We start from the raw sequence: 12,647 nt of genomic DNA, 5'->3' as shown, positions 1-12,647 counted from the left end.
AATTGTTAATGTTTGTACATCATTGATGCTGTGACTTGGTTCTGTCCTTTCTGGGATTCAATAAAAATGATATTTGAAAAAAAAAAAATGTCCCCCCTATATATTCTGTAGGCAGAGAATTATTATGAAGCAAGTTATCTTTAAACAAAATCAGCTGTGTTTTATTCATGAATGACAAGATTGCATTCTCACCTGGTAACCTGCGACAGTTTGTCCAATTACTGGCTGCCAAGACACACTGGCTTCAGAGGAGGACAGCACTACTACCCTCACGCCTGTAGGGTATTCTGTGGGTGCTAGTAAAAGAGAGCAAAGGCAATTGCAGTTTTAGCATTTTCTATGTAATTTTCAAATTTTATCACCTACTATAAATGTAAAAGACAAAATATCAGCTCATATCATCCTTTTATCATGGCTATTGGGTCTCTCCAGTAAGGCACAGAGCAATGTGTGCAGTAAACAACAGCAGCAGATTTCAATAATTTGACCCATATCAGACTTAAACCGAAAGAATTTGCAGTTTATGTGTTTTGTTTTAGAAAGATTCACACACTATTTGGACATCACGGAAATGTCTGATGGGCTAGCTCATGATGTCTTGCAGCCATTTCAACCTTCCTTTCCTGCTCTCAACAATTATATCCTAACAGGAGAAATGCATATAGTAGGTGATCTTGAGATGGAGATGTGTCACATCAGATTTGTACTAATAGACTATTAACATTGTTTACTCCTACTTATCTTCATCCTCAAATTGTAATTATTTTAACCCTTTCTATGTCATATCGCCAGTGACAACAGATTTTGCTATTGCCAATCCATTTGCAGTGTTAACTGCTTTTTATTTCCAAATATAAGTGCAAACTTCTGTCTCACTTTGTGTACACCTGTGTATGCATATGTGAAATAGCCACATGGTAGATAGCTTCCTCTCATATTACAGGAAAAATGTTTCTGCTTTTATATGGTGTAGTTGCCCATGTAAGCATACCACATAAAAATAGGATTTCTATTAAAGATTTCTTTCTATTCATTCCCAAAATGTTGGCCTTTTTCATGTCTCCATGGATATACACATCTGGTTTCCTAAACTGGAAACCCAGCATGTTTTCCCCTGGGTGTACCCTTCATAATGTTAGAATATCAACAGAACTTTTTCATGAAGAGATACTATTGTTCAAACCGAGATTCATTTAGCTGTCATAGTGCCCAGATTGAGGAAATAGCACCCTTTTTATTTTCTTGAAGATGATTCTCTGGTGATATTTCTGCTTATATGGAAATCTATACTTTTTTCTTCATAGGAACAGGTTTTTGATTTACCTTCATCTGCAGAGTAAATGGTAGCAGTGCTACTGAATGGACCTTCTCCCCATCTATTAAAGGCTTGAACCTTTACTTGAAACTGTGTAGCTGGTGTAATAGTATCATCCTTGTGAACATATCGACCACTCTCAGGGTTGGTAACTGTCACTTTCCTCCATTCTCTTTCAGTAAATGGTTTAAATGCAACAATGTATCCAAATCCATCACCATAATGATATTCCCTTGCTAAAGGCTGTAGAGAAAAAGCAGTTTAGTTGTTGGGTACTGACTAGTTTAAAAACAATAGAGTTAAAATAAATAAATACATTTGCATGCACAGAACACAACAGCATGCACAACTTGGAGTTGATCCAAATGATAGCAAAACAATTGTATAAAGCATGGTCCAAGTTAGTCCAACAGGAAAAAAATTCTTCCTGATATCAACAAAAGTAATCGGATAACTTGGATCGGATAACTTGCTGGACCAACATTCTACAATATTGCTTCTTATAATTAATAATAGTGACTTATTTTTTGCATTTAAAAAGCACATTCAGCTCAGTTTGACGAACCCTTTACAGATGGCTAGAACTACAATGACAAAGGAGGATTATCCCTTTAAAGTGCGCTACTGCCCCATTTTACTGCCCACTCTTTCCACTATTATGTGAGGATCATCGAGACAATATAGAGCTTTGCAAGACACTGGGCTCCAGCGGCTTTTTGACAGCTGTCAAAGAGGATGCCTCTCATGCCGACTCGTGGACCGCATGCGCCAGATGTATTACAACTTTAGTGCCCACATGCAACTCCTGTGCTGATGACAAGCGACAAGCTTATACAATATCTGATAAAAGTGAGTACACCCCTCACATTTTTGCAAATATTTTATTATATCTTTTCATTTGACAACACTGAAGAAATTGCACTTTGCAATGTAAAGTAGTGAGTGTACAGCTTGTATAACAGTGTAGATTTGCTGTCCCCTCAAAATAACTCAACACACAGCCATTAATGTCTAAACTGCTGGTAACAAAAGTGAGTACACCCCTAAGTGAAAATGTGCAAATTGGGCCCAATTAGTCTTTTTCCTTCCCCAGTGTTATTTAACTCATTAGTGTTACAAGGTCTCAAATGTGAATGGGGAGCAGGTGTGTTAAATTTGGTTTTCTCGCTCTCTCTCTCTCTCTCTCATACTGGTCACTGGAAGTTCAACATGGCACCTTATGGCAAATAATTCTCTGAGGATCTGAAAAAAAGAATTGTTGCTCTACATAAAGATGGCCTAGGCTATAAGAAGATTACCAAGACCCTGAAATTGAGCTTGAGCATGGTGACCAAGACCATACAGCAATTTAACAGGACACGTTCCACTCAGAACAGCCTTGCCATGGTCGACCAAAGAAGTTGAGTGCACGTGCTTAGCATCATATGCAGATGTTGTCTTTGGGAAATAGACGTATGAGTGCTGCCAGCATTGCTGCAGAGGTTGAAGGGGTGGGGGATCAGCCTGTCAGTGCTCAGACCATATGCCAAAGTCTGCATCAAATTGGTCTGCATGACTGTTGTCCCAGAAGGAAGCCTATTCTAAAGATGATGCACAAGAAAGCCCACAAACAGTTTGCTGAAGACAAGCAGACTAAGGACATGGATCACTGATCACTGGAACCATTTCATGTGGTCTGATGAGACCAAAATAAACTTATTTGGTTCAGATGGTGTCAAGCGTGTGTGGTGGCAACCAGGTGAGGAGTACAAAGATAAATGTGTCTTGCCTACAGTCAAGCATGGTGGTGGGAGTGTCATGGTCTGGGGCTGCATTAGTACTGCTGGCACTGGGGAGCTACAGTTCATGGAGGGAACCATGAATGCCAACATGTACTGTGACACACTGAAGCAGAGCTTAATCCCCTCCCTTCGGAGACTGAGCCACAGGGCAGAATTCCAACATGATAATGACCCCAAACACACCTCCAACATGACCACTGCCTTGCTAAAGAAGCTGAGTAAAGGTGATGGACTGGCCAAACATGTTTCCAGACCTAAACCCTAATGAGCATCTGTAGGGCATCCTCAAACAGAAGGTGGAGGAGCGCAAGATCTCTAAAATCAACCAGATTCATGATGTTGTCATGGAGTGGAAGAGGATTCCAGTGGCAACCTGTGAAGCTCTGGTGAACTCCCCAAGAGGGTTAAGGCCAGTGCTGGAAAATAATGGTGGCCACACAAAATATCAACACTTTGGGTCCAATTTAGACATTTTCAGTTAGGAGTGTACTCATTTTTGCTGCCAGTAGTTTACACATTAATGACTGTGTGTTGAGTTATTTTGAGGGGACAGCAAATCTACACTGTTATACAAGCTGTACACTCACTACTTTACATTGTAGCAATGTGTAATTTCTTCAGTGTTGTCACATGAAAAGATATAATAAAATATTTAAAAAAATGTGAGGAGTGTACTCACTTTCGTGAGATACTGTATGTAAATGTACTATATTTTTCTTGTTACAAATAAATGGCTTACGGTGTTTAATAGGGAGTTTCATTCGTTCAGTTAACCTAACCTCACAGTTAAGAGCCTACATGCCCTTTGTTAATTTGGTTGCTGTTCTCTGTCTTCTTTCCAGTTCTACAACATTCTTTTAGTGAACTGAAACAATCATATGACTGTTAGATATTTGCTATTTTATTACTGCTATATGCTCCAAATACAAAAATTTGAAGCTTAAATACAGTAGGGGGACAGACACACTGGCTGAGATGACACAAAGGGATACGACTCAAAAGAGGGTATTAAAAAGGAGAAAATATCTTTATAGCCCCGATGCCCTATTTAAAAATAAACTTAAAGTGGAAGTGAACTAAAACAATTAAACATGTTCTATGCTGTTGTAGGGAACATTTAGAAATGTTAATTGAGCCTAAGCTGTACTCTGAAAATATATGTTTTATCTTGAATTCCTTTTGAAAAATATTACTTCAATTTCTGGTATGTGAGCATGCCTAGGCACTCCTCTGCTTACATCCTCATAGCTGTATATCTGCAGCAATGCGATTTGGTAATGTCACTATTGTGTTGCTCATTCTTATTGCTGAAGGTTCTGATACAAAGGAGTAAAACTATACTAAGATAGCCACCTCCACAGAGATATAGTGCAAAAGAAGACATGGTAAGTAGGTAGTGATGAATGAATCAAAGGTTTAGTGAATCTTGTTCAAAATTTGTCAAATTCAAACTTAGAGATGAATTCCTCTGAATCTCGTTAAATTCTGGCCATTTTAGGGCTAATAGGAAAACTGCCGTCAAAAAAAGCACAAGAAGCTGGGCACAGTCATGGAATCACTATCAATGCAAAAAAAAAAAACATGTTTCAAAAACCGTACAACGGGAAGAGAGTTCTTTCATGCAGCCTCAATGGCAGCATTAAAAAAAAATACAAAAATCCTTTAAATAACAAGCTTTTGCATATTGCAGTTTTGCACTATAGTCCATTTACCATGGGTTCATATGGAACACGTTCTGTAGTGCAAATCTGCGAAATGCAAAAAGAACTAAAAATGCATAGGTATGAATCCAGCCTAAAAACTGTATGTGGTTCCAGAAAAGTATCATTTTTATGTACAGTCTCAGAAAAAGTGTACACTGACAGCAGTGGCATACTTAGGGGATGAAGCCCACATCTGGTGCCCAAACACAGACTTTTTTTATGTTGCACAGCATTGGAGTGCACTGCAGTGCCACTTCTTTTTACCTGACAGTGGCAGTTCAGAGCACCTGCTTTGCCCTGGTCAGATGACACAACCATGGGAAAGATCTCTCCCCCTTTCTTCCGAGCTGCATCTTGCAAATTGAAGGGGGGATTTGTACTGTGTTGGGGTCTGTGCTGAGGGGTGAAAAGGGGTGTGTGTGCTGGGAGGGGGGGGGCTAAGATAGGGGTCTATATTGAGGAGTTAAGCTGGGGGAGGGTTCTGTACTGAGGGAACTGGTTGGGACAGAAGTCTGTTCTGGGAAAGGGAAGATTAGTACAGAGGGGTTGGGCTGGGAGGGGGGGTCTGTTCTGGGTGGGTGGTCTTTACTGAGGGTTTAGGCCGGGGGGGTCTGTACTAGGGTGGGGATCTATACTTGGGGGGTCTGTATTGGGGTAAGTCTGTACTGAGGGATGATTTAGAGTTGTGGGGGAAGATCTGTACTGGGAGGGAACTGGGGCTGTTGGTGCAAATCTGGTCTGTGGGGGCTATGGCCTTTGGAGGGATTGTTACCTCTGCATTCATTGTGTTACACACTCCTGCCCTTGCACTCCTGAGCACTGCACTCTCTGCATTAAACACTTCTGGCTCGTTCACTCTGAGGCTTAAATACTGTACTTTGCGCGTTATACATTCCTGTCCCCTGCACTCTCTGTTCCTGGCCTGTTTACTCTGAGGCTTAAATACTCCTAAGCATTGTACTCTCTGCTGTACGCACTATAAGCTCACTCACTGTGCCTTAGGCAATCCTGCACTATTGACACTGATGTACATTTAATACTACTGACTACTTTACTCTCATTTTTTATGACATCCTCCTGACCACTGCACTCTAAGCCCTTGTACACATGGTCGGACATTCCGATGGACAATGTCCGATAGGACCGTGTTGTTGGATAATCCGACAGTGTGTGGGCTCCATTGGACTGTTTCCGTCAGAGTATCCGACGGACCAAGTTTTCCAGCTGGGCTATAAAATTTTCAGACAACATGATCCGATTGGACTTTGTCCAATCATGTGTAGAGAATTCCGATCGGACAAAGTGTCACGCATGCTCAGATCAAATTCCTAGACCAAAGCTATTGGCTACTAGCCTGAACGTAGTCCCGTCCTAACGAAATAACGCCATCACGTTAAGTACGATCAGATTTTCTGACAACTTTGTCCGACTGTGTGTATGTAACAGTTTCGGACAAAATCCGTCGGACAAAATCCGACGGATTTGGTTGTCGGAATGTCCGACCGTGTGTACAAGGGCTAAGTATATCATATATTCATGAAGTTCTTCTTTATGTTAGGCTGTGTGTAGAAAGCATATGTAATGGAACTGCTTAATTTTTTTAAAATAATATGCTGAGGTTTCTAAGTGTCTGTTAGCCCACGTACACACGGTCGGAGATTTTGCCAACCAAATCCGTCGGATTTTGCCCGTCGGATTTAGTCCGACAGATTGTGTCCGAAACTGTTGCATACACACGGTCGGGCCAAGTTGGCGAAAAATCCGATCTTTCAGAACGTGATGACGTCATTTCGTTACGATGGGACTACATTCAGGCTAGTAGCCAATAGCTTTGATGTAGGAATTTGATCTGAGCATGCGCGGCACTTGGTCCGATGAAAATGCTCTACACATGATCGGATTAGGTCCGTGCGGCCCAGTTGGTCGGGAAATATTTCCAACATGTTGGAAAATTGGGTCGGACGGAGATTCGGACGGAATCAGTCCGATGCATACCACACACAGTCGGATTATCTGACGACACGGTCCGATAAGACTCATTCCGACAGATTCTCCGACCGTGTGTACAAGGGCTTAGAATCTCACATGTGGCACAGTATTTAAAGCATATTATTGTGCGCACAAGAACTGTAGCATATGTTTGCTGCATATACAGTGAGAAGATTTAGGTTTTATTTAACCATAGGCCTTTAAGCCCCTTCTCATTCTTAGAACAGTTTGGCCATTCCCACAATTTGGCACAATGAGCTCCATTTGCCACTTTTCATGCTCCAATTTTTTGTGGGTGAGTGTGTTAAAAAATGATCAGCCCACAGTGCCAGATATGATGAAACTAGCAGTGTATATTTGGTTGTGATTTTAATTTTTTTAATTTTACAATTAGCTTGGCATAATGCAGCAGTAACCCAGTTCGGTTAATTTCAGTTAGAAAAGACTTTTCATCAAAAGGTGATAGCCCTGCTTTGACTTGCAGATACAATTTGCCCAATAGTTCTTGTTTTTGTCAATGCAAAAGTGTCCTGCTGCTTGCCAATTTCAATGAAACTCTTGTTAGGATTTATAAGGCTGCAGATGATACAGCAGTGTGAAATTGGCCAGCAACAAGACACTTTTAATCAGTGAAATTAGGCTTAACTGGTGTATGCCTAACTTTTATTTTACCTATGGCGATGGGGGGTGTGTTGAATTTGAGTGATATAATGTGAGGTGGTTGAGTGCACACCACTGTTGCTGCAGCCCCATGATGTGAACAAAAGACAGCTTACCCGCTTAAGGACCAGCCGCCGCAATTGTACTGAGGCAATGTGGCTGCTTCCCATGAATCGCTGTCATTGTGGCTCGTACACATCGATTTACGGGCGCGTGGCCATCCACGATCGTTCCCCACAGTGACAGAATGGGGATCAGCCTCTGTAAACAAGGCAGATCTCCGTTCTGACAGGGGATATCATACAGATCCTGTCTTTCTGCTATGCAGGAAGATGGATCTGTGTGTTTCCCCAGTCACACAATCCCCCATACAGTTAGTTAACAAACTGAGAAAACAAATTTAACCCCTTGATCGCCTCTGATGTTAACCCCTTCCCTGCCAGTGCCATTGGTACAATAAAAGTGCATATTTTTAGCACTGATCACTGTAATAATATCACTGATTCCCAAAAAAGTGTCAATAATGTCAGTTAGGTGTCTGATCTGTCCGCTGCAATGTTGCAGTCCCGCTAAAAATCACTGATCAATGCCATTACTAGTAATAAATCAATAAAAAATAATAAAAATACCATAAATGTATCCCCTATTCCGTAGATAACTTTTGCGCAAACCAATCAATATTTGCTTATTGAGATTTTTTTTACCAAAAATATGTAGAAGAATACATATTGGCCCAAACTGATGAAGAATTTATTTTTATTTTTTGGGGGTATTTATTATAGCAAAATGTAAAAAATATTGTTTTGTTTTCAAACTTGTCGCTATTTTTTTGTTTATAGCGCCAAAAATCGCAGATGTAATCAAATACCGCCAAAAGAAAGCTCTATTTGTACAAAAAAAAATTACATCAGTTTTGTTTGGGTACAGTGTTACGCAATTGTCAGTTATAGCGTTGCAATGCTGTATCGCAAAAAAATGGCCTGGTCATTAAGGGGGAAAATCTTCAGGTACCTACGTGGTTAAAGGTAGTCAGTAATAAGTGAAAGATCTGCTTTAAGCACCCCAAATTTAAAAAGGGACCTATGAACATAAATGGAAAAAAAAATACAAACCAAATGAAAACCCCAAAATGCATTGTCTGAAACAAAAGGCCTTTTGAAAAAATTCTATGAAGGGAACAGCAGCTAAATGTAACTACTTATCTCAAACCAACCCCAAAATAAAATGAAAGACAAAAATGCCACCAATAGTAAGAACAATAAAAGACAGCAAATGGGTTATTTGACCAAAGCACTAGAAATCTGAATATCTCTCTTTGCAATTGGCTTTCCCTACAACAGCTTTAAATTCACTAAAGCCCCATACACACTATCAGTTTTTCTGCTGAGTTTTTCCTTTAGGTTTACCAAAACCATGTAATGCAAGGGCCTGCCTGATTGCATACAAATGGAAACTCCTAAGGCTGACCTCATATTATATGGTTTTCGTAAATCTGAAGGAAAAAGTCAGCAAAAAAAACTGATAGTGTGTATGGGGCTTTACACTATGGCTGGTCTGCACTCTCCCTTTTATAATGAAGGGGATGGCTTTTTCAAAAGCCTGTTCCTTGTCTCTTCTAAAGCCTCGAACACACGATCGGATTTTCCGCAGACAAAACCTCTGACTTTTGTCCAAAGGCATGTGCCTGGATTTTGTCTTGCAAGGATGGCAAGGAATTGTCGGCCAAAAAACACGAATGTAGTGATGTACTACATGGTTTTTCAGCTCTTTAGCGCCACCCTTTGGGCTCCTTCTGCTAATTTTGGTTAGTAGAAGTTTGGTGAGTGTTGATTCATGCTTTTCATTTTTCGCTTTTCATTTCACAGTTTTCATTTTGCGCTTTTCAGTTTGTTTCTGAGTGGTCATTCATCAACCAGCCATGTTGCGGAATCGGAAGAGATAACGTGTTATTTATTATTGGCCTTGGACGCTTCCTGAAGATGTAAAATATGAAACGTACATCGAGGCAGTACCTGGACACGTTACCTTACGCCATTTCCGGTCCTTCTGGTTGTCGGTGTGAGCCGGTGGAATGCACACCATTCAGTTGACTCCGCACACCACTCTCTTTGACAAGCCAGCAGCCCCAGTGCCGTGACAGGCACTTTTAAATGTAAGGAGCCATTTGGCCACACTTTCTGTACCTTGATTTTACTATTAAAACGTTATTACGCTATGGATGTTTTTTGCTCTCTTTGTATATCCTGCCTACACCCATGAGGAGGAAGGTTCCTACAATCTCCATTTCAAACCTATGTGAGCAGGCATTATTCTGCAAAAGCTTTGTTTGACTATCTTTCTAAGGAAAGAGGTCAAATTGGGCTGGAAAGCAGATCGTTTATCCATTCACTTTTGGGTGTTGGCTTTCCTAAGTTTGGTGAAGGATCACTTAGTTTCTGTTGGAAGACATCATCACATTTGGAAGAATTTGTTTGGTGGACTTTTTTTTTGGATTGATTTTTTTTTTTTTTTTGATTTACATTTGCAATTATGTTGGGACTTTATTGACTTATACTTTCTTGTCCAGGTGGACAATCTGATTCTGCACCTACACTATCTGTGATTCTAAACAATTTTCCCATTTAACTGTTTGTAATGGGACCACTAAACAGATAATGATTATTTAATCCACTATTCACTATAGCGCCCACTACACCTATTTTTTTACATGTCGCTTGGAGTTAGTGCCTTGACCCAAGTCCAGTCCAGCAACAGGAGGAGGAGGATTTCTTGGACCAAAAATTGGTTGGTTTATTAATTCTGACCAATTATGTCATATGCCTTTGCTGCGGGAGCTCCAGGAGAATAATCCAGATTATTTTTGGAATTATCTCCAGATGACGGACCCCTGCTTTCACCAACTCTTGGCATTGTTGACCCCCTATATTAAGAAGCAGGATACATGCATGAGGCTTTTATTAAATTTTTTGGTTGAATAATGATTTGATTTGGTATATTTTGTATATTTTTGGATGCAGAGAATGCACTTTTTGGTTACGTTCTAATGGCAGATAGCACGTCTAATTTTATTTGTTTTCTTTTTTTAATGCACACTAAAAAAATTGTGGAGAATAATACTTGGCTATGTGTTTTACTTCAAATGACAGTTTGGGAGTAGGCAGTTACATTTAAAAAAATACAATGTAGAACTGACAATTGACACCAACATAGTCTGAGCTTCAAACTATGGGATAATGGTGTTGTGGTAACTTGCACCAAAAAAAAAAAATATCAAGCATAATAATAATAATATTCTTGATATCACTAGAAAAAAAAGCCTTTGAATATGTGTTTGCAATAACTCCATCAGTATGACCAGCAAAGCAGCTTCATTATTATTCCATTAAGGAAGAAGAGAAATGTGCGCTGCATTTAGAGATTTCATATTTTGCCACGTCACAAATGTTAATTCTCCATTACGAATGCTAATTTACAAGACCGACCGCTTCTAGCTTGTCCATGCTTCCGAGCATGCATGTTTGTACTTTGGACTTTTGTCTGATGGACTTGTGCACACACACTGGGAAAATCCGACAACAGACCATTGTCCCCAGAAAATGTTCAAGCCTGCTATCCAACATTTGTCCATGGAAAATCTGACAATTGTCTGACGGAGCATACAAATGGTCGGATTTTCACCAACAGGCTGTCATCACACAATTCCCGTCGGAAAATCCGATCGCATGTATGAGGCTAAAGACTGCTGGCCATGTTTTAAACATTCCATTATGGTTTAAGAACAATTTTCCTGAAGAAGCTTGCAGAAAACTTTGCCAAGACCGCAAATCCTGAACCTGCAGGATGTATCCCATCGCAGCAGTGAACCAGGACCGCATCCCTATAAGTCAGTAATAGGTAGTAATAGATAGTAATAGTAAAAGATCAGCTGCAGGGAACCACAGGCACTAATAGTGACAAGTCCTTTGCCTTCTGCTTGCTTTTTCTGATACAGCTTTCAGACAATTGTTTTTTTTTTAAATAAATGGCAGCATTATATTCTTTACTAGGGATGCACCGAATGGGTTTTTTGGTGCCGAAACCGATACCGAAAATGAAAAATACACTAGGCCGAAAACCGAAACCGATACCGAAACAGCACCGATACCGAAAATGACTGTTTTTAAAAAATATTTGTATACAGGAGGTGGTCAGAGACTGGGGACATGGTACAGGAGGTGGTCAGAGACTGGGGACATGGTACAGGAAATGGTCAGAGACTGGGGACATGGTACAGGAGGTGGTCAGAGACTGGGGACATGGTACAGGAGATGGTCAGAGACTGGGGACATGGTACAGGAGGTGGTCAGAGACTGGGGACATGGTACAGGAGGTGGTCAGAGACTGGGGACATGGTACAGGAGGTGGTCAGAGACTGGGGACATGGTACAGGAGGTGGTCAGAGACTGGGGACATGGTACAGGAGGTGGTCAGAGACTGGGGACATGGTACAGGAGTTGGTCAGAGACTGGGGACATGGTACAGGAGTTGGTCAGAGACTGGGGACATGGTACAGGAGGTGGTCAGAGACTGGAGACATGGTACAGGAGGTGGTCAGAGACTGGGGACATGGTACAGGAGGTGGTCAGAGACTGGGGACATGGTACAGGAGGTGGTCAGAGACTGGGGACATGGTACAGGAGGTGGTCAGAGACTGGGGACATGGTACAGGAGGTGGTCAGAGACTGGGGACATGGTACAGGAGGTGGTCAGAGACTGGGGACGCGGTACAGGAGGTGGTCAGAGACTGGGGACGCGGTACAGGAGGTGGTCAGAGACTGGGGACGCGGTACAGGAGGTGGTCAGAGACTGGGGACGCGGTACAGGAGATGGTCAGAGACTGGGGACACGGTACAGGAGGTGGTCAGAGACTGGGGACGCGGTACAGGAGATGGTCAGAGACTGGGGACGCGGTACAGGAGATGGTCAGAGACTGGGGACGCGGTACAGGAGGTGGTCAGAGACTGGGGACGCGTTACAGGAGATGGTCAGAGACTGGGGACGCGGTACAGGAGATGGTCAGAGACTGGGGACGCGGTACAGGAGATGGTCAGAGACTGGGGACGCGGTACAGGAGATGGTCAGAGACTGGGGACGCGGTACAGGAGATGGTCAGAGACTGGGGACGCGGTACAGGAGATGGTCAGAGACTGGGGACGCGGT

At 41.7% G+C, this 12,647-nt stretch overlaps 1 protein-coding gene across 2 annotated transcripts in view; it reads right to left on the bottom strand.

The window, feature by feature from the left end:
* CNTN1 (contactin 1) overlaps positions 1–12,647 on the bottom strand; it is a 261,330-nt gene that overhangs the window by 22,646 nt on the left and 226,037 nt on the right. For both annotated transcript variants that reach the window (XM_077472309.1, XM_077472310.1), the window contains 2 exons: positions 1,324–1,558; positions 193–296 (listed from right to left, as the gene is read on the bottom strand). In XM_077472309.1, the coding sequence (XP_077328435.1) occupies positions 193–296; positions 1,324–1,558 (339 nt within the window). The remainder of the gene's footprint in view (positions 1–192; positions 297–1,323; positions 1,559–12,647) is intronic.

The sequence above is a fragment of the Lithobates pipiens genome, unplaced genomic scaffold (assembly GCF_037356315.1).
Source record: "Lithobates pipiens isolate NorthernLeopardFrog02 unplaced genomic scaffold, aLitPip1_a1.2 Scaffold_8, whole genome shotgun sequence".
In the NCBI taxonomy this organism is placed as follows: Eukaryota; Metazoa; Chordata; class Amphibia; order Anura; family Ranidae; genus Lithobates; species Lithobates pipiens.
Note: the sequence above shows the minus strand (reverse complement) of the source record. Positions and strands in the feature narration are given on the sequence as shown.